Source organism: Hyla sarda, chromosome 6, assembly GCF_029499605.1.
Source record: "Hyla sarda isolate aHylSar1 chromosome 6, aHylSar1.hap1, whole genome shotgun sequence".
Taxonomy (NCBI): Eukaryota; Metazoa; Chordata; class Amphibia; order Anura; family Hylidae; genus Hyla; species Hyla sarda.
This window is the reverse complement of record NC_079194.1, coordinates 269,025,214-269,047,264: the sequence shown is the minus strand read 5'-3', so window position 1 is coordinate 269,047,264 and position 22,051 is coordinate 269,025,214. Positions and strand designations below refer to the sequence as shown.

The 22,051-nt window shown below is 41.5% G+C and overlaps 1 protein-coding gene and 2 long non-coding RNA genes across 5 annotated transcripts in view; 2 read left to right on the top strand and 1 right to left on the bottom strand.

Annotated features, from left to right (window-relative positions):
• LOC130277038 (uncharacterized) overlaps positions 1-3,659 on the top strand; it is a 34,371-nt gene extending 30,712 nt beyond the window's left edge. The window contains exons 3-4 of the long non-coding RNA XR_008845347.1: positions 2,421-2,562; positions 3,523-3,659. This is a non-coding gene — a long non-coding RNA (uncharacterized LOC130277038). The remainder of the gene's footprint in view (positions 1-2,420; positions 2,563-3,522) is intronic.
• FERMT3 (FERM domain containing kindlin 3) overlaps positions 1-21,577 on the bottom strand; it is a 71,118-nt gene extending 49,541 nt beyond the window's left edge. Inside the window, exons 1-5 of one of the 2 annotated variants that reach the window (XM_056527261.1) lie at positions 21,126-21,577; positions 10,476-10,646; positions 3,640-3,873; positions 3,436-3,561; positions 2,357-2,528 (exon numbers count right to left, since the gene is read on the bottom strand). In XM_056527261.1, the coding sequence (XP_056383236.1) occupies positions 2,357-2,528; positions 3,436-3,561; positions 3,640-3,873; positions 10,476-10,635 (692 nt within the window). In that variant the 5' untranslated portion in view covers positions 10,636-10,646; positions 21,126-21,577. The remainder of the gene's footprint in view (positions 1-2,356; positions 2,529-3,435; positions 3,562-3,639; positions 3,874-10,475; positions 10,647-21,125) is intronic. The other variant, XM_056527260.1, reaches the window with a different exon arrangement.
• LOC130277041 (uncharacterized) lies at positions 5,316-20,736 on the top strand. 2 transcript variants are annotated; one of them, XR_008845351.1, is made up of 3 exons: positions 5,316-5,411; positions 10,321-10,442; positions 20,603-20,736. It is a non-coding gene; the product is annotated as an uncharacterized LOC130277041 (long non-coding RNA). The 2 variants fall into 2 exon arrangements; XR_008845350.1 differs by lacking the exon at positions 20,603-20,736 and adding an exon at positions 10,527-10,639.
• Positions 21,578-22,051: the final 474 nt, after the last annotated feature.

Here is a 22,051-nt window from a genome sequence, read left to right as displayed (position 1 = left end):
TAGTGTGAACAAAGCCTAAGGCTGCATTCGCATCTCGGTTTTACACCACGGGTGCCGGATCCGGCTTGGGGAAGGGAATACCGTGCGCTTCCGTACCCCAGCCGGACCAGCGCTAAACTCCATTCACTTTAATGAGCCGACCGGAGTCAAACGGTGACTCCAGTCGGCTCATTTTTCACCCGTATCCAGTTTTGTGACCGGAACTTAAAACCGTGGTATATGGTTTGCCCCTCCCCCAGGCGGATCCGGCACCCGTAGTGGAAAACCGAGATGTGAATGCAGCCTAAGAGGGATTAAAAATTTTGGCCCAGAGAACCACTTTAAATAAAATCTACTGTTATCTCCAGAGTCAATAGTAACATAGTTCATAAGGTTGAAAAAAGACCAGAGTCCATCACGTTCAACCTATATCCCTAATGAGTCCCTACTGACTTTATCCAGAGGTAAAAATTCCTTCCCGACTCCAAATATGGCAGTCAGAATAAATCCCTGGATCAACCTTCTGTCCCTATAAATGTGGTATACATAACCAGCAATGTTCTTATTTTCCAAAAATGCATCCAGACCCCTTTTAAATTCTTTTACAGAGTTCACCATGATCACCTCCTCCGGGAGAGAATTCCACAGTCTCACTGCTCTTACAGTAAAGAACCTCCGTCTGTGCTGGTGTAGAACCCTTCTTTCTTCTACACGTAGAGAATGCCCGCTTGTTATAGATACAGTCCTGGGTATAAATAGATCATGGGAAAGATGTCTGTACTGTCCCCTGATATATTTATACATAGTTATTAGGTCTCCCCTAAGCCTTATTTTTTCTAAACTAAATAACCCCAATTCTGATAATCTTTCTGGGTACTGTATTCCTCCCATTCTCCGTATTACCCTGGTTGCCCGTCTTTGAACCCTCTCCAGCTCCACTATATCTTTCTTGTACATTGGTGCCCAGTACTGTACACAGTTTTCTATGTGTGGTCTGACTAGTGATTTGTACAGCGGTAGAATTATTACCTTGTCGTGGGCATCTATGCCCCTATTGATGCACCCCATGATTTCATTTGCTTTGGCAGCAGCTGCCCGACACTGGTCACTACAGCTAAATTTACTGTTAACTAAAACTCCCAAGTCCTTTTCCACGTCAGTCGTCCCAAGTGTATTTAATATATAAACCCAGCCCGGATTTTTCCTCCCCATGTGCATTACCTTACATTTATCAGTGTTGAATCTGATCTGTCACTTCCCAGCCCAAGCCTCCAACCTATCCAGATCCATTTGTAACAGTGCCCTGTCCTCTATTGTGTTTACCGCTTTACAGAGTTTAGTATCCTCTGAAAAGATTGCTACTTTACTATTCAACCCCTCTACAAGGTCATTAATAAATATATTAAACAGAACATGACCCAAGACTGACCCCTGTGGTACCCCACTAGTAACAGTCACCCAATCAGAATAAGTACCTTTAATAACTACCCTCTGTTTCCTATCACTGAGCCAGTTACTTACCCACTTACACACATTCTCCCCCAGCCCAATCCATCTCATTTTATGCACCAACCGTTAATGTGGCACCGTATCAAATGCTTTGGAAAAATCCAGGTATGCGACATCCAGCAATTCCCCCTGGTCCAGTCTGGAGCTCACCTCCTCATAAAAGCTGATCAGGTTAGTTTGACAGGACCGATCCCTCATAAATCCATGCTGATATGGTGTCATACATTTATTTTTATCAATATACTCCAAAATAGCATCTCTTAGAAAACCATCAAACAATTTACATACAACAGAGGTTAAACTAACAGGCCTATAATTTCTGGGGTCACCTTTTGTCCCCTTTTTAAATATTGACACCTTACCATCATGATATCTGAAAAATTTAATGTTATCTGGGAAGATTCTATGGAATTATTCCTTAAGGTGTGGCAATCATGAATATCCTCCTCTCATGCCCCTGGCATGCCATATTGCCCGATTCTAAAGCTCCTTTCTCACCTATTGTGGCTACTTACCTTTTTGCTATAAATGCCTGACCTGACTATTTGTTTATTTCACATGTCCTTTTGTTGTCTTGACCAAGCTTTTCATATACCCCATATTCTCCCAAGTTGTATATTTTTGTTATTCTTGTGGCATTTTCAGGCCTTTTTGTCATGGCTTGAACCAATTTTGTTTTCTTTTTGGCTGTATTTCAATAACATTTCTCTGTTTTGAAACTAAACATACCTAAATGCTGATAGCATAACTGTATCGTACTAGATTATATAGATTTCTTATGGCTACTAGCACAGGTCTAATGAACATAGAATGTGATACTACTAAAAAACTAGGAATAACGCATTTCTGTCTGCATTGCAGTTTATACCTGGCATGCACTGCTGTTTTATCAGTCACTGTAATTGGCTTGTATCTTTTTTGTATATCTTCAGGAGTCAGTCCGTTTCGGCAGACAGATAAGGCTTTGTAACATTCCTGTCCCTCAGGAGAACCAATGAAGTGAGCTGGAGCTCCCCCATACTGCACTTGTCCTTCTCTGGCTGTGAGAGAAGAAATAGGTTGTAAAATTTGAAGGTATAAAGGAACCATAGAAAGATAAAAAAAAAAGTCACTTATCTTAAAGAAGAAAATAAGCTGAGTGAGATAAGGCTAAAATGTATCCTTTATTCACAGTATAGTTTAAATGGCATGCATGTTTGACCACCACACCGTTCAATGTCTAAGGGGTTTTCAAATATAGAGTGTTCGGAAGCCCCATACAGAGTGAATGAAGTGGCATTTTGGGGGTATTTGACCTCTGTTTTAATAAGATGTGGGTGTCCCAGCTAAATAACTTCATTCTGTAGATAGGGGGTCACTTTTCAATCATGGGATAACCCATTTAAATACAATGGGTCAGGGGAAGGGATAAATAATTAAATTGAAAAATAAGAGACTAAAAACTGGCACATGGGACAGATTTGTATTATTGGGCTTAATGCCCTATGTTATTCTATAAAATGATTGGGCAGTTTAACCAATGCATTTGCTGAAGAGAATGCTATTTAGAAATGTTTAATGATCTAGGGTTGTTCTTATGGCCTATTTAGGAGTTCTTTTAAAATTTGGCCAAGAGTTCTCTTGAAAACAGAAGATAGGATGGAAATAGGATGATATAATTATAAAATGATTAACATACACATAGCTTTTTTAAAGTAAGACTATGGGGGAGATTTATCAAAACCTGTCCAGAGGAAGAGTGGTGCAGTTTCCCCTAGCAACCAATCAGCTCGCTTCTTTCATTTTGAAAGAGAAAAAGTGAAAAATGAAAGAAGCAATCTGATTGGTTGCTCTGGGCAACAGGTCAACTTTTCCTCTGCACAGGTTTTGATAAATCTCCCCCATTATGTCTGGAGCTAGTCTATAAAATAACCAAGCATGAGAATATAGGTGTCTATGTTGCATTACCAACTGTGGGCTGAAAGGACGAGATGTCAAAAATTTCTTGCGTCACTGGGTCCTTATCTTTTTTTTTCTTCTTTTCTCGTTCTTCAGGTGCTTTCAAGAAAGAAAGTTCTTCTGGATGTCTGATTCCTGGTAGAATGGAAAATGAATGTTGTGCTCCTTCCAACCCAAATAATTTGTTATGTATCTGTTATAATGGACACTTACCCAGTATCTTACAGACCTCAGAACATGCACTAAATGTGGTGCCGGAAAAGCAAACACGGATCCTAAGTGAACACTGGTTAGGCAAAGATAAGATGATTGGCTTGTGTTGGGGCATGAAGTACAAAAGTGCATCAGCCAAGATTCCATATTTGTCCAATGCCCAGTTAGTTTTAAGCAACCACTGACGCTTCTGTTTCCACCACAGAGCATGATCTGACCAGTCCTTGGAAATATCTACAATAAAAACCTACATTAAAAACAGATCCCAGCAAAGGTTTATTTTTTGTTTTTTTTTTGTTTTTTTTTAAACATATTTTTATTTATATATATAAAACTCCATGTGTATGTGTGTATGTTCCAGCATCACTTCCAAACGGCTGAAGATATTTTGATAAAACTTGGTACACGTTACTTATATGTCAACTATAAACAAAGGATAGATAACTTAACCCTAACCCACCCCCATTTGCGACGGTCAGAATTTTTGTTTAAAGTGCCATGCAAGTCTATGGGAAATGTATGTTCCAGCATAACTTCCAAATGGCTGGAGATATTTCGATGAAACTTCATACACATGTTACTTTTATGTCAAATAAAATATATGATAGTTAAATTAACCCTAACCTACCTCCTTACGTGAAGGATGGGGTTTTTGTCTCAAGTCCCATGAAAGTATATAGGACTTCCAGTACCTTACTCCACAAGCTCTACTCTGGATCTCCTGGTGAGTGCATCAATCCGGCCACACCCCTCCCGCATGCTACACCCCTTCTTGCAAAGCCACTCCTACCATTTAAACCACACCACTTTTATATTCTACCCTTTTTTGTGCATTGGTCTGGCTTGCAAGTCATGTCCACTTCCACAAAACCACGCCTCCTTCTATTCTTGGCCTACAAACTCTTCATCACAACTCAGCCCCACCTGAGGACGGGATATGAGGATGAGATATGAGGACAGGATATGAGGGCGGGATATGAGGTCAGGATATGAGGACGGCATATGAGGTTGGGATATGAGGACGGGATATGAGCACAGGATATGAGGTCGGGATATGAGGATGGCATATGAAATCAAAAGCTTCCTCCTATGTTGCTTTTCCTCCCCCATAAGGATTAGGCAGGAAAAACCAGGCAATGCCCAGTTTGAGTAAAAAATAAATAAATAAATACAGAAAATATAACGGCACAGGCAAAGGTGGAAGACAACAGAATAATATACAATGTAAAATGCAGTACGTGAAATAACATGGGTGGCCTGCATGTGAAGCTGAGCGGTCGCACTGCTGCCGAGCTTCCGCTCACCCTGTGAATTTTCCCTGAAAAGGACCCCCCTGACCCACGGTACCTTTGACCCGAGGGTGCTTCGGAACTCCTAGGACGCAGGTGCTGCCAGCGGTGAGGAGTGCGGATCCATCCCGGCGCAGACGGTGTGGTGCACGCTGCGAGTGGGATCGGGCTGCGGCGGTGCTGTGTGGAGGCGGCGTCGGGACTGGACATCTGCTGTTGGGCTCCGGTGGTGCCTGGAAGAGTTGACAGGGTGCCCTGAGGTGTCCCCGCGGCTCTTTGGGACTTGGAAGGCTCCTGGACTACAAGGCAGAGGCCCACTATTGCTGACCTTCGTGGGCGGGGCCTCGCTCCGGGCCTGGTTGCTAGGCAACCCCCGCTCTCTGGGCTCCTGAGACAGCTGGATACTACTCTGAGGCTGCTCGGCTATCCTGACTGCTGGTGGAGGAGACTTCATGCTGGCTGGCCTCCGTTCCTGCTGTGGCAGTGAGTAACAACTACTATACCCTGCCATTAACTCCTTCTCTGCTGGACTGTGCTGCTATTCTGTGAGGGATCTGCTCTCCCTATTAACCCCTGAGGTGCTGGACTGTGCTGCTGTTACAGTTGGAGTTCTGCTGTCCCAGTTGGCTACCTTAGTGCTGGACTGTACTCCTGGGACTGTGAGGGGCCGGTTAACTCCTGTGGTGCTGGACTGTGCTGTTGTCACTGTGGAGGCCCTGCAGCTTTAGTTACTTCCCTTTGTACTGGACTGTGCTGTTCTTCATCCCCTCTGTCCTGGCTGTGGCTCCTGCTAGTGCACGGACTCTGTTAATATACTTCACTCCCTCTGTGCGGGACTGTGCTGCTGTGACTGTGAGGGCTGGGGCGCTGCTGACTGGGCCCTTCCTACTGCTGCATTTTTTGCTGTGGAACCGCTTGCTATCCGGTATACAACTATGGGAGGCTCCAGGGGTAGATCCAAATGCAACAAGTCGGGCGTTGGGGTGTTTCTTCCTCCTATGGATGACAACGCTTCTTCTGGTGATGGTCTCTCTGAGGCTAGTGGTTGCTCCCAGAGGGAATCTGCGCCCCCGACCCCTCTATCTACTGAAGTGGCGGCCAATGCTGCTAAGGCGTTAAGTCAGTTCTCCAAGTCTGAACGGCCATCGGGCAGTGCTGTACCTTCGCTCCTTCCCTCTCCGGATAAGATACCATATGATGGGGCCCTCTTGGACTTGCGCTTTACAGAGCTTCTATCCACTATTACCTCCTGTCATACATCTATGATTTCCAAGGTGAACGAGCTTCATCAGGAATTTGTCATCCTGCGTCATGAGAATCAAAAGCTGCGAGAACGCACTACGGAGGTGGAGAATAGGGTCTCTACGGTTGATGATACCCTATGCCCTCTTCCTCAGCAAATTTCTGATATTCAGCGGCAGCTCCATGGTGTGGTGGATAGAGCGGATGACTTTGAAAACCGACTGAGGCGCAACAACGTGAGGCTGGTGGGCCTTCCCGAAAAGGGTTCGGATCCCGTAGCGGCGAGAGTTGTTGCCTGCGGACACCTTCTCTCCCTTCTTCTCTGTGGGGGGGGGGGGACCATTTCTAGTGAAGATTCTCCACTTCAAGGATAGAGATGCAATCCTGAGAGCTGTGCGGATCAAGGGGGAGGTGCTCTTCGGCAATAGCAGGGTCTCCTTCTACCCGGACTTCTCCGTGGAATTGAGAAAACAGCGCATACAGTTTACGGAAGTCAGGGCCACACTCCATACCAAAGGGTATCGGTATGCCATGCTGTACCTGGCCCGGTTGCAGGTGTTGGATGGATGCACCACCAGATTCTTCACTTCCCCTGTGGAGGCGCTACAGTGGGTGGAGGCTGCGCCTAGAGCGGCTCAGCCACCGGACTGATATATCGGATGGAATGCTTAGCCTTTTTAGTTAATTACCTAGCGGATAGGTTGTCAGTGTTAGCTGTCCGAGGTTCGAGTTTCCCTTAGGGATTCCCTGGCTAGTGGGTCAGGGGTTAATGTTTTGCATTTCCTGGGTGGGCGGGAGGTGGTGGTTGGAAGTTGTACGTAACTCCCGCACTCGCCTGATAAATATTCTGGTTCGGGGTATAGGTCGGCACGGGTTTGGTTAGTGTTAGACAGGGATTGTTTTGGGGATTATTTGTTCTTGTTGGTTGGACGATTGTTGTCTATGTTGTCTGTCCGTGCTGTCTTTGTCTATGTGAGTGTCTGTTTGTCGGGTGTGAGGGGTGTGTGTGTGGTCCCGGTGCTCGATCCTCCCTAGACCTGGTCGGGAGATGGTCTATCCCGTTTCTTCTTTGTGCTCTTTCTCCAGATCGGGACTCTAAAGGTGGTTAGCTGGAATGTCAGGGGATTGAATTCCAAGTTTAAAAGGACCCTTTGTCTTGATTTTGTTAAGCATCAGTCTCCTCACATTATCTGTCTGCAGGAGACTCACATTACGGGTCAGAAGATTTTGGCCCTTAAACGGGCCTGGATTGCGAGGGGTTATCATGCTACCTACTCCACTTATGCTAGGGGGGTTTCTGTGCTCATTACTAAATCATTGCTGTTGGTTGACTCTCGGGTATTCTGTGTTCAATTTGGGAGATTTGTCCTTTTGCACTGCTCTTTGGGGTCTGTCTTTTTTGTACTTGTGGCTGTGTATGTGCCCCCTCCCTTCCAAATTTCTATTCTGGAGCTTATTACTAATGAACTACTCTCTTTTCCCTCTGACCCTGTTCTCTTTGTAGGCAATTTCAACATGGTTCCTGATCTGGTCCTCGACCGCACCACGGCTGTTGACCAGCACCGGATGTCTGGGGTGCTGCAGCCGAGTTCGTGGGGATCCCCAGCGGCGGAACTCCTGCGATCAGACATCTTATCCCCTATTATTTGGATAGGGGATACGATGTCTAGGGGCAGAGTACCCCTTTAATGAGTTTAAAAGGAAGATTAGATAATGAGTAAAGGCCGTATTACAAAGGTTGAGTCGTATAGTAAATGATTGCTGATCTCATAGGGGGTGCCTGAGGAAGCTGCGTATGCGCAGCAAAATGTGTTGCATCTTGGTCAAATAAATCCTTATCACCATTGTGTTCACCTGCTGTGTCTGCTCTGGGTCCGTCAGCAACATTCCAATCTCGCTGCTAACTACACAGAAGCATCCTCCGTTTTCCTGATCTCATAGGGGGACATTTATCATTGCCTTTACACCACTTTAATGTTCTAAATGTCCCTGCAAATTTTGCACAATTGCAGTTTTTGCGCAATTTTTGGGGGTAATTGACAGAACATCTTTCAAAGTTTTCTACTGTTTGGTGCACCATACACTACTTTTTGCAGTGGAGCTGTATTTATTATTTGCGCAAAAGAAATGTTAATTTTTTTTTCTCAAGTCAGCCTTTTTTGCTGCAAGTGTACGACAGCAAGCAGGACACTTAGAAAAGTGACAGGGCACTAACTAGCTAAAACCAAGCATGCTTCTTGAAATATGTGATTATCAAGTTTTTTTTTACTTGTTTGTGGGTTTTGTAATGTCATTGGATAAAAAGATATATATAGTACAGACCAAAAGTTTGGACACACCTTCCTATTCAGAGTTTTCTTTATTTTCATGACTATGAAAATTGTAGATTCACATTTAAGGCATTAAAACATAATTAACACATGTGGAATTATATACATACCAAAAAAGTGTGAAACAACTGAAAATATGTCATATTCTAGGTTCTTCAAAGTAGCCACCTTTTGCTTTGATTACTGCTTTGCACACTCTTGGCATTCTCTTGTTGAGCTTCAAGAGGTAGCCACCTGAAATGGTTTTCACTTCACAGGTGTGCTGATGTGGAAGAGGAGGTGTGATGGTGCTTTGCTAGTGACACTGTTGGGGATTTATTCAAAATTGAAGGCATACAGAACCAGCATGGCTATCACAGCATCTTGCAGCGGCATGCTATTCCATCCTGTTTGCGTTTAGTTGGAGCATAATTTCTTTTTCAACAGGACAATGACCCCAAACCCCCCTCCAGGCTGTTTAAGGGCTATTTGACAAAGAAGCAGAGTGATGGGGTGCTGCGCCAGATGACCTGGCCTCCACAGTCACCGGACCTGAACCCAATCGAGATGGTTTGGGGTGAGCTGGACCGCAGAGTGAAGGCAAAAAGGGGCCAACAAGTGCTAAGCATCTCTGGGAACTCCTTCAAGACTGTTGGAAGACCATTTCAGGTGACTACCTCTTGAAGCTCATCAAGAGAATGCCAAGAGTGTGCAAAGCAGTAATCAAAGCAAAAGCAAAACCTCGAATATGACATATTTTCACACTTTTTTGTTATGTCTATAATTCCACGTGTTAATTCATAGTTTTGATGCCTTCAGTGTGAATCTACAATTTTCATAGTCATGAAAATAAAGAAAACTCAGAATGAGAAGATGTGTCCAAACTTTTGGTCTGTACTATATATATATATATATATATATATATATATATATATATATATATTATATATTATTATTATTTTATTTTTTATTTTTATTTTTTCATTTTAAAACTAAAGAACATTTGAACAAAAAATAAATAAACATTGTTACATCACAATTTGTTGATTTAGTAAACATCCATGTTAGTTACAAATAGAGAACAGAATCCCACTAAAAAATTGTTCAACAACAGTGAGGTACAAAGCTGGTGGACTATAGAACTGTGGGGATATTTAGAATCTTGTGGCAAATTTATCATGGGACTTGCACAAATATGGTAAATTTTAGGCTCAAAATGTCCCCCATAGAGCATATTAGTTGTCTTATGTAATAGGGCCTTTAGTCACTATGGAACCCACAAATAATTGAGCTTATAATTATGACTACATGGCTTAAAGAGGTACTCAACCCCTAGACATCTTATCCCCTATCCAAAGGATAGGGGATAAGATGTCTGATCGCGGGGGTCCCGTCGATTGGGGACCCCCGCAATATAGCATGCAGCACCCACCTGTATCTGCTTCCGGCAGCGCTGGAGGTTCTGGCTCCTGACCAAGGGAACAGAAGATCGTGCTGGTAGCAGATACAGTTGGGTGCTGCATGCTATATTGCGGGGGTCCCCAGCGACGGGACCCCCGCGATCAGACATCTTATCCCCTATCCTTTGTATAGGGGATAAGATGTCTAGGTGTGGAGTACCCCTTTAAAGGAATCATAGAACTCACTCTGAACTTACCAGTGTACTGCCTGTGTGCATGCTACATGTTTAGTGTACCTTTTTATATAAAGTTTTAGCATTCTTTTTATTGAGTCATTATGCCCATCAAGCAGCTCCTCTCTTTCAGTGTCTACTTGCAAAGCATCTTCCTCTTTCCCATCTCTTAAGTTATTTTTGTTTCTAAAGTGTCATGCTTTGACAGGGAAAGGAGGAAGTAATAACCACAGAGGAGCCTGGAATAAGAAGATTACTGTACATTGCAGGAACACTCAGCGAATACCACAGAAATGTTTGAACATAAGTGGTAACAGAGATACTTCAGATGTAAGTAGAAATACTAGTTAAAGTTAAAATTACCTATTTTTTCCACAAGTTGTAACATAACTCCCCCAATGTGTTGCTCGCCAGTCACTCGGAGTATTATTGGGTCTGCATCTTCTTCTAGATCCTCAACATGGACTTTCAGTTCCCAGGAGGAATCTATATATTCTCCACTCGCAGTCTGAATACCAGCCATTTTTTATTTACCTAGTCTCCGAGAAAATATTAATACATTTAATTAATTTCAAATAAAGTATTGATATACATCTCTATACAGACTATTGTATTCATTTAACTTCCATAATAAAATAAAATAGTATGCCTGTCAAGTATCTTACAGTCATGGCAATAAATGTTGGCACTCCGGAAATTTTTCAAGAAAATGAAGAATTTCTCACAGAAAAGGATTGCAGGAACACGTTTTGCTATACACATGTTTATTCCCTTTGTGTGTATTTGAACTAAACAAAAAAAGGGAGGGGAAAAAAGCAAATTGGACATAATGTCACACCAAACTCCAAAAATGGTCTGGATAAAATTATTGGCACCCTTTCAAAAATGTGGAAAAATAAGATTGTTTCAAGCATGCAATGTTCCTTTAAACTCACCTGGGACAAGTAACAGGTGTGGGCAACATAAAAATCACACCTGAAAGCAGATAAAAAGGAGAGAAGTTCACTTGGAAAAATATCAACAATCTCAAGGTCAGAGATCTAGATTTACCTTTGTCCACAGTGCGCAACATTATCAAGAAGTTTGCAACCCATGGCACTGTAGCTAATCTCTCTAGGCGTGGACGGAAGAGAAAAATTGATGAAAGGTGTAAACGCAGGATAGTTCGGATGGTGGATAAGCAGCCCCAAACAAGTTCCAAAGATATTCAAGCTGTCCAGGAGGTATTAGTGTTGGCGCGAACTATCTGTCGACATTTAAATGAAATTAAATGCTGACACAGAGACATAAAAAAGCAAGACTACATTTTTCCAAAATGAACTTGAGTAAGCAAAAATCCTTCTGGGAAAACTTCTTGTGGACAGATGAGACAAAGATAGAGCTTTTTGGTAAAGCCCATCATTCTACTGTTTACCGAAAATGGAATGAAAAGTTAAATATGGTGGAGGTTCATTGATGTTTTGGGGTTGTTTTGCTGCCTCTGGCACTGGGTGCCTTGAATGTGTGCAAGGCATCATGAAATCTGAGGATTACCAATGGATTTTGGGTCCCACTGTACTGCCCTGTGCCAGAAAGCTGGGTTTGCGTCCGAGATCTTGGGTCTTTCAGCAGGACAATGACCCCAAATATACATCAAAAAGCACCCAGAAATGGATGGCAACAAAGCGCTGGAGAGTTCTGAAGTGTCCAGCAATGAGTCCAGATCTAAATCCCATTGAACACCTGTGGAGAGATCTTAAAATGGCTGTTGGGAAAAGGCGCCTTCCAATAAGAGAGACCTGGAGCAGTTTGCAAAGGAAGAGTGGTCCAACATTCCAGCTGAGAGGTGTAAGAAGCTTATTGATGGTTATAGGAAGCAACTGATTTCAGTTATTTTTTTTCCAAAGGGTGTGCAACCAAATATTAAGTTAAGGGTGTCAATTATTTTGTCCAGCCCATTTTTGGAGTTTGGTAAATTTTCTTTTTTTCCTCCCTTTTTTGGTTTACCGTAGTTCCAATACAAAGGGAATAGCAAAACATGTGTTACTGCAATCTTTTTCTGTGAGAAACACTTCATTTTCTTGAAAAAATTCAGGGGTGCCAATATTTACGGCCATGACTGTATTTTCCTAAATTTACTTTGTCTGCATCACAGGTAATGCAGCCAGAGATCCCAGTGTTAGATTCATTTATTTATTTCTGATGATTGTCAGGTCACAGTCACAATAACTTGCAGCAAAACTCCATTCACTTTCATCAGGTGCGATGCAACATGACTCAGGCAGCACAACACAGCAATCTTTGGCTTCCTGACCTATGCCACAGCAAAAAGTTGACAGATTTCGATTATGAAATTTCGATTATGCCATCATGAAAAGTCCAGTTTTGAGCATTATTTTACCTTTCATATAATCTAGATTAAGTGTTAAATGGGTTTTCCAGGAAACCTACAGAAAATCTACAGTATAGGCCATCAATAACTGATTGGTGGCATGCCGACACCCAATAGCCATGGATCCTGAATGTAAACAAATGAACAGAGCGAAAAGCCTTTGCTTTCTGCATTTTGTGGTTGTGCCATCGGGTTACTGCATTGCAGCTCTAGTTCATTTCAATTGGAGCTGGGCTGCATTAACCTAGTGTCACCACTAAACAATGTATGAAGCTGAGGCTTATGGTTCCCATTCCTTATTTACATTTGGGTGCTGTGGCTTAGGCTAACAGCTGATCGGCAGGGTGTCCGCACTGAGACAATCCACTGTGGTTGTGGTTCATTGCTGAGATACCAAACGTGTCAACCAATGCTCGCCTCTTGGATCTACCACACGTGGCCTGCTTCTGTATGATCAAATGTCTTTTTACATGGTTCATTCAAACTTGGTGCACATTAAGACCCCTCACCGTTGAAAACTTTTGACATGTCGCTAGGGCATGTCAAAAGTTTTTCTTAAAAAAAGAAAGCAAAAGCGCTCCTTGTAGAGTAACATAGGTGGTAAGGGTAGAAGGATTAGAAGATTCAATACCGCTTACCAGATAAGGTTGTGCAACAACATACACAACAATGGTAAAAGTGTGTAGTTAGATAAGGTCCATCTGCAGCCTTCCTGGATGTATGTGAAATATTGTAAAAAAGGGCTTCGTTTAAACCAGGATTCGTGGCGTTGATTAGGACATAGGACTCACAGATCAGGGATAACATCCATCAGGTTTATTACCAATAATGCAACGCGTTTCGCTGCGCATGCGCAGCTTCTTAAGATGCCTGAAGAAGCTGCACATGCGCAGCAAAACGCGTTGCATTACTGGTAACAAACCTGATGGATTTTATCCCTGAACTGTGAGTCCTATGTCCTAATCAGCGCCACGAATCCTGGTTTAAACGAAGCCCTTTCTACAAAAGTTTTTCTTAATGACAGTGGCCATTTAATGTCATTTTTGTGAAAACTGCCTCCCCAACAGTTATTGGGCACCTCATGCTGACAGTTTGAGAAGCAATGGGGGTATTTATCAATGCCTGACCAAAAAACTAACATGAAAAAGTCAAACATTTTTGCAGAACGCTCTCATTTTAATGCGAAACACTGGAAAATATGTACATTTTCGGGCAAATATATGCTCAAAAATTGCTATACTCCTTTGCCAGAATTCCCCCCTAAAATTTGGCTCTAGTGTTCTTGGAGAAAAAGTGCAGAAAGACACCACCCAAAGTGTGATTAAACAGTAATATTAAATACATTTTTAAGAAGCGTGGGTGATATTTATTTTTATGCCACAACCTATATATTTTTTTTAAATAGTAAAACCTTGCAATTTTCAATGGACTGGCACTTTCTGCCCTGAAAAGATCATTCCTCAGAAGTCTCATAAGCACATCACAGACAGGTTTACAATGATGGGTATTATAGATCGGTAGATAGATAAATGCAAAGTGTACAGCAGCACTACTTAAAATCTAGCAGAAAAATGATGGGTGCCAGCGATCACGGTTCACATTAGGTAAGTAGATAGCAACGCAGCACTCCAGAATAAGTGAAAAAACGAATGCATTTATTCAGCCCATGTTAGCAGCAATGTTTCAATTCATCAGTAGAATCCTTTTCAATTTTTTTCACGGCTCACTTCCTCCCCCTTCCTTTACACTGCCCTCTGCAAAGGTCCCAAAGTCAGACTATAGGTTGACTAAAAGTTGCTCAGGCAAGATGGCTGCCCCCATGCTCATGCACAGAAAATAGAAAATAATACATTTAAAAAAAGCAGGTAAAAACATTCCCTTTTGGTTTGTCAGAGTTTTGTCTTCATCAGGACCACAGCAGGATTTCTACCACTGGACATGCAATAAATAAAAACTCTTTGTATTTGCTGACAGCAAGCACAGATCTTAAAATTGAAACCTTTTGTAACTTCCTAATATACATTGTGTTTCAATTCCTTTTACCCTTTTACACAATACCGCTTTAGTTTTATACAGCCAGAAAACCCTTTTAATCCAATAAACATTACATACGTAACCCTGTTAATCCAATAAACATTATATACGATATATATACTGTACGTAACTCTGCCACCTAAGGCTTAATTTACATGTGTGTTAGGGACTCCATTTAGAACCATTCTAGCTGGTACCTTCAAAATCCTGTGTCAAACTGCGTGGCATGCAGCACTATTTTGCCTGGTAAAATGCTGCACATGATGGAAACCTGACTGAGCTCATTAAAGGAGAACTCCGGAATATAAAAATTGTCCCCCATAGTGGCGACAGTAAAAAAATAAAGATTTACATACCTTCCTCCGCTCCCCCGGGGCCTCCGGTAACCGTCTCCGGTCTCCGCCGCGATCCACTTCCTGGTTGCCGGTGGTCGGATGAATCCTACTGCGCTCTGCCAATCACCAGCCGCAGTGAAGTTCGACTCGGCCGGCGATAGGCTGAGCGGCAGTGTGATGTTTTCTGCCCCGGCCGCAGGTGCCAGTTCCAGTGTAGTGAAGAATTTTGTGTCCTGAAGCGTTTTCACACTGCCGCTCAGCCTATCGCCGGCCGAGTCTGACTTCGCTGCAGCTGGTGATTGGCTGAGCGCAGTATGATTCATCCGACCACCGGCAACCAGGAAGTGGATCACGGCGGAGACCGGAGATGGTTACCGGAGGCCCCGGGGGAGCGGAGGAAGGTATGTACATCTTTATTTTTTTACTGCCGGCAGTATGGGGGACAATTTTTATATTCCGCAGTTCTCCTTTAAAGTCTATGGGATCTGCCAGACGCTGTTGGTGTCCGGCGTGCAGAGGATTTAGCACTGCCATAATTTGTGTTGTTCTGCTACTATAATAGTAGAAGAAAAAAAATTGTGTGCACAAAACCTGAGCCTCATTAAGAAAACTACACTCAACAAGTATAATATTTTGTAGATGTGTTAGTAAGAACAGGAAGTGTCTTTAAAGACTAGAACTTAAAGTTCACCAAAACGTGTATAAAAAAAAAAATATATATATATATATATATATATATATATTACTGTGTATTTCTGACAATTATCTGATAATTGTTCAGGTCAGAAGTGTCCATTGGCCTGACACTGCATCTTATTGCTTTTCACTATATTTGTAAAGCCTGCAAATCGTCACACCTTTCACAGGAAGTTCTTTATTTCCTAACACAAGTACTGCACACTTTGCAGACTACCATGCCAAAATTAGGATAGGGATTCTGGGGTATGTGGTCATTTTAAGAAGCAGAGTCAGTATTGTAAAGTGGGGATCAAAAGTTTGGGCACCCCAGGTTAAAATTTGTATTAATGTGCATATAGAAGCCAAGGAAAGATGGAAAAATCTCCAAAAGGCATCAAATTAGACATTCTTATAATATGTCAACAAAAGTTAGATTTTATTTCCATAATTTACCCTTTCAAAATAACAGAAAACAAAAAAAAATGGCGTCTGCAAAAGTTTGGGCACCCTGCAGAATTTATAGCATGCACTGCCCCCTTTGCAAAGACCTGCCAGTGTCATGGATTGTTCTCAATCATTATCTGGGAAGACCAGGTGATGTCAATCTCAAAGGTTTTAAAGGGGTACTCCGGTGATAACCTTTTTTCTTTTAAAAAGTGGCAGAAAGTTAAACATATTTGTAAATGACTTCTATTAAAAAATCTTAATCCTTCCTGTACTTATTAGCTGCTGAACACTACAGAGGAAATTATTTTCTTTTTGGAATGCTCTCTGATGACATCACAAGCACAGTTCTCTCTGCTGACGTTATTATAATAATAATGCTTTATTTATTGTTATCCTTAGTGGGAAATCACCCAAATCACCAGCACTGCATGGCAGCAGTGCTAACCACTGAGCCACCATGCTGCCCTTAGCATACATCTGCTATGCATGGTTGCTAAAATGGACAGAGATGTCAGCAGAGAGCACTGTGCTCGTGATGTCATCAGTGTTCCAAAAAGAAAGGAATTTCCTCTGTAGCATTCAGCAGCTAATAAGTACTGGAAGGATTAAGATTTTTTAATAGAAGCAATTTACAAATATGTTTAACTTTCTGCCACCAGTTGATTTAAAAGAAAAAAGGTTTTCACCAGAGTACCCCTTTAAATGCCCAGACTCATCTGACCTTGCCCCAACAATCAGCACCATGGGTTCTTCTAAGCAGTTGTCTAGAAATCTGAAACTGAAAATAGTTGACACTCACAAAGCTGGAGAAGGCTATAAGAAGATAGCAAAACGTTTTCAGATGTCAATATCTGCTGTTTGGAATGTAATTAAGAAATGGCAGTCATCAGGAACAGTGGAAGTTAAAGCATGATCTGGAAGACCAAGAAAAATATCAGACAGAATAGCTCGCAGGATTGTGAGAAAAACTATTCAAAACCCATGTTTGACCGCACAATTCCTCCAGAAAGATCTGGCAGACACTGGAGTTGTGGTACACTATTCCACTATAAAGAGATACATGTGCAAATATGGTCTTCATGGAAGTGTCATCAGAAGAAAAACTCTTCTGCGTCCTCACTACAAAAATCAGCATTTGAACTTTGCAAATGAACATATAGACAAGCCTGAGAACCGATGAGGTTAAAATTGAACTTTTTGGCTGGAATGAGCAAAGGTAAGTTTGGAGAAGAAGGGGAACATAATTTAATGAAAAGAACCTCTGTCCAACTGTTAAGCATGGGGTTGATCAATCATGCTTTGGGGTTGTATTGCAGCCAGTGGCACAGGGAACATCTCACGAGTAGAAGGAAAAATGTATTCAATAAAATTTCAGCAAATTTCGGATGCTAACTTAATGCCATTTGTGAAAAACCTGAAGTTAAAGAGAGGATGGCTTCTACAAATGGATAATGATCCTAAACACACCTGGAAATCCACGGGGGATTACATCAAGAGGCGTAAACTGAAGGTTTTCCCATGGCCTTCAGAATCTCCTGACCTCAACATAATTGAAAATCTATGGATAGACCTTAAAAGAGCAGTGCGTGACAGACAGCCCAGAAATCTCAAAGAACTGGAAGACTTTTGTAAGGAAGAATGGGCAAAGATACCTCAAACAAGAATTGAAAGACTCTTGGCTGGCTACAAAAAGTGTTTACAAGCTGTGCAGTACAAGATATTAACTCAGCAGGGTGCCCAAACTTTTGCAGATGCCATTTTTTTTCTGTTATTTTGAAAGTGTAAATGATGGAAATAAAATCTAACTTTTGTTGACATATTATAAGAATGTCTAATCTGTAATGTGATGCCTTTTGTAGATTTTTCATCTTTCCTTGGCTTCTTTATGCACATTAACCAAATTTTTTACCTGGGGTGCCCAAAATTTTGATCCCCACTGTATTTATAGGGTTAGTGGAAAGGAACAAATGGCAAACAGAATGAGGACAGTAATTATCCCCTTTACAATAGAAGTAGAGATTCAGTATCTGAAGAAACTGTAACATTAAGAACTGTATAGTAGCAGTGGCAGCTTTCAATAAAGAATAAGGCTTGGCTGCTCTGAATACAAATTAAGATATTGACCCTGATTTACTATTATAAACCTGATATGTTTTGTCGGGTTGTGTGCCAGAATCTGGCATATTGCGTGAGCAATTCTGTCTGCACCAGAATTTACGCCAGAATTGAAAAAAAACCCAAACAACTCTCCATTTTACTGAGAAAACCCGAAAAAAGGGTCGTGGCCGTCGGGAAAAGGGGGATGTGGCTACCGAAAAGGGGGCTTGTCCCCAACATTTTAACAAAAACCCAACATATTTACTAAGGTTTCCACAGAAAATGTGGTGGATTTGAGCTTAGAAAAACCCTACAGCTCAGAGCATGTGTAAAAAAAAAAAAAGCAAAATGTAGGGAAAAGTGCAAAATATAGGGAAACCTTAGTAAATACCTTGGAAAAAAATTGTAGGAAATTAAAACCCACAAAGAAAACTCCACTCCACTCTTAGTAAATCAGGGCAATTGTGTGTAAGTGCAGCTATTGTAGAATAGTTATATTGTGGGAACCATTCTGTTTCATGTGCTTCGGTGTAAAAGCACATTTTTATAGCAGAAATGAAAATATGTCCACAGAACTATATCCTAATGATACTGTATATGCTATATCCCTAGAACTATAGTCTAATAATAATCCTTCAAACCCTCTGTTCCAATTTTTAGGATTGATAGAAGGAATAGCAAAGCATCAGCATGCAGCACTATTTTTTCCATGCAATAGATGGATTCGACTGGTGGTATCCATCATATGGCCATATACAAACACTTAAAAAGACACAGAACACTATACATCATGTAAAGTTTAAAGTATATTCACTTGTAAAATCTGACTTCTTAAGGATGTATTCACACACACATACTGAATTCTCTGCAGATTTTAAGTTGTAAAATCCCCAACTATGGATTTTACAAGGCAAATCTGCAACTGCAGATTTTACAACTGTGGATCTCCAATTGTGGATCCGCAACTGCAGATCCAGTATGTGTGATTCTCCTGCTGTGAGTTTGAAGGGGCGGGGCCTTAATGCGCTACCCGCAGCAGATTTTTGCCAGTGGAATCTCCACTGTTAAAAATCCACTGCAGACCCTACTGACTTCAATGGGCTCTGCGGTGGAGATTCCGCTGGTGTAAAATCCACTGCGGGTAGTGCACGGAGGCCCTGCCCCTTTTCAAACTCACAGCGGGAGATCTGCTGCGGGTTCAAAAAGAAATCCGTTCATGTGAACGAGCCCTTAGGGTAGGGTCAAATGTGCTGTATTGTATTTTCCTACCCATTGAAGTCAATCGCTTTAATGGTTAGGAAAATACACAGCAGCAAATGCACAGCAAAATATGGCATGTGTGACCCTACCATTATTAAGTAAAATAAATCACCAAATGTCATAAACCTGCTCAGTCTGTATGCAACTTTAAAGGTGCGTTCAAACAAGCGGATTGACAGCGTATTTTACGCTGTGGATCTGCCACCGAAGGAAGGGTGCCTTCTAGATGTGCCTGCTCGGAGCAGCACTACGCCGCTATGAGCAGACACACTGCTGCGATGTGCAAGTCGCCGCGCATGCGCAGTGTACCCGCATACATCGTGGCCGCTCCCCCTGCTCCACGATGTGCGAGTATACTGCACGAGTATACTGCGCATGCGTGTGGCACCTGACACATCGCAGTGTGTCTGCTCATAGCAGTGTAGTGCAGGCACATTTATAGGCACCCTGTAGCGGTCCTTCAGTGGTGGATCAGCAGCATAAAATACGCTGTGGATCCGCTCGTCTGAACGTACCCTAAGGTTGTGTTTACATGTTCAGGATTTTACTTGCAGTTGTTAATTACACTCACGCTTTCCTTTATATGACTCCAGTCCTTGCTTTGTATCCAATAACTCCAATTAGAAATCTGCATTTGTGAACACAGCCTCAACACTACTTTTTTTCAATTTTATTTTCTAAATATTTGTTTTTCTTTAATAAGAACAATTAGATAAGCACTAAACTTGTAAGAACAGGGTGAAGAATTGTTGAATGAGAGTATCAGAAGAAACATTCAGGGAGATTTATCAAAATGTATGCAAAGGGAAATATAAGTAATTGCCTATAGGAATGAAGCATAGATAAATAAAAGACTGGCAGCAGAAAAGACCATCTGGTCTATCTAGTCTGCCTTTATATTATTTTCTATTAATTTGTTATCTTAGAATAGAAATATATTTATCCTATGCATGCTTACATTCACTCCTTGTGAATTTACCAACACATATGCTGGAAGCAAACTATAGTGGCCAACTATGCGGCTACTATGAGCCCTTGAAGGGAGGAGAAACTGTGCAGAACTCTTCTTTTCAAGAAACTGAATTGTGGGGATATTCACCAATGGGTTATGTAAAGCAAGGGGAAATAAATACCAGCCCTATCTGTACTAAGAAGTTGCCATTAGAGGAGGCTCATTTTCATAATTGCTATGGGGCCACCTTTCTTCTATATACACCACCGACTGGAAGTGGGTTCCAAGCATCTACTAAGCAAATTGCACCTTTCAGTTCTTACAGGCCCTTGTCATGGACAACTATTCAACTTTTACTGTGTACCAGCTTTAAGAAATCTCCCCCATGAGTCCTTCTGGAGGGTTCATTTGAACATCCATGGGAATTTAAAAAAACAACATAAATTTACGCATAGATACATTTAATCATACGGGTGGAGATATCTTCTAGTTCTGCTAAAAGAAGGATTGCGTAAAAATGGAAATATCTGATCTGCAGTGACAGGAGGTAAGTCTTATGTGAATTTCTTCTAACTATAGACTGGCATGTGTCATGAAAAACTAGAAATGATCCTTCTTTGTCTTCAGTTTACAGTGAGCTGAAACGCTAACTACCCAGCATTTACAGATATCTACTAGAAAGATGCAAATGTGCAATACAAAATAGAGATAATCTTTCCATACTGTGGACAGATGTGGATTCTCTTGAAAGACAATGAAAGACATTTACTAGTCTTCCAAACTGTCATTACTATAAGCAATATTTTCTTATCCCCACAATACAATGAAAGTTGACTTACCTTCTCACTTGGCTTGGCTTGTTTTAGTGACTTTCTTGCTTGTTTTGTTTCACAGAGTTGAAGTCAAGAGCGCATGTAGTCAGTACTTTACCACAACCACTTGCACGTTGTCCCCTCCCTTCTGTGTGATGTCCTTCTTCCTGTCACCCTAGATTTACAGTGTTTCCTCTTAAGTTCTCTTCATCGCTCTCTTTTCCACCTACCGGTAGCCATTATTTCTGCTGTGCGCACGTATCCTATTTTATCCATACCTAAAAAAAAGGATTTTTTTAATCTAGTAAAGTCTTCCTATGTTCTCTATTTATGTACAGTTCTCTCACCTTTCACTGCCTTTTACTCTGCTGTCTATTCACCATGAATTCCTATTCTGTCAACTCTTCGTGTACTATTTTTTATGTAGTCATTGCATCACTTGTAATATTAACAGAAGCTATCCTCCAAGCCTGTCTACTTCTATACCTTTTACTTTCCTTTGTCTTGGTCTATCCTCTGGCGTCCTACTCTAGCTCTTAGTTGTATCTTTATGTAGTTAACTTCAGTGAATCTACCATGCCCTCTTCTTCTTCCTCCTTTAGTTTCCTCCCTAACCATCACTTCTCTTTTATTTCTAATCACTCAGTAAAACACAGAGGTGGCTGGAGACCGGGCTCCCAGGCCAGTTCTGTGACAAATTTGTCTTTGAATGGCATTCTGCAACTTGTTATGTACAATATGTATGATACATAGATGCTGCAGAATCCAAATGGTTGAAAATGTTTTAATAGAATTTAAATGCAAAAATAATGTTTATCCCAATATATATTATATACAACAAATAGTTTTTGTAAATTTCGAACTTCAGTTGAATAGATCACTGTTCACCCCAGCTTTCAGAGCTCTACTTTGCTCCACAACACTATTCAGGTAACACACACTGGCAGGGCAAT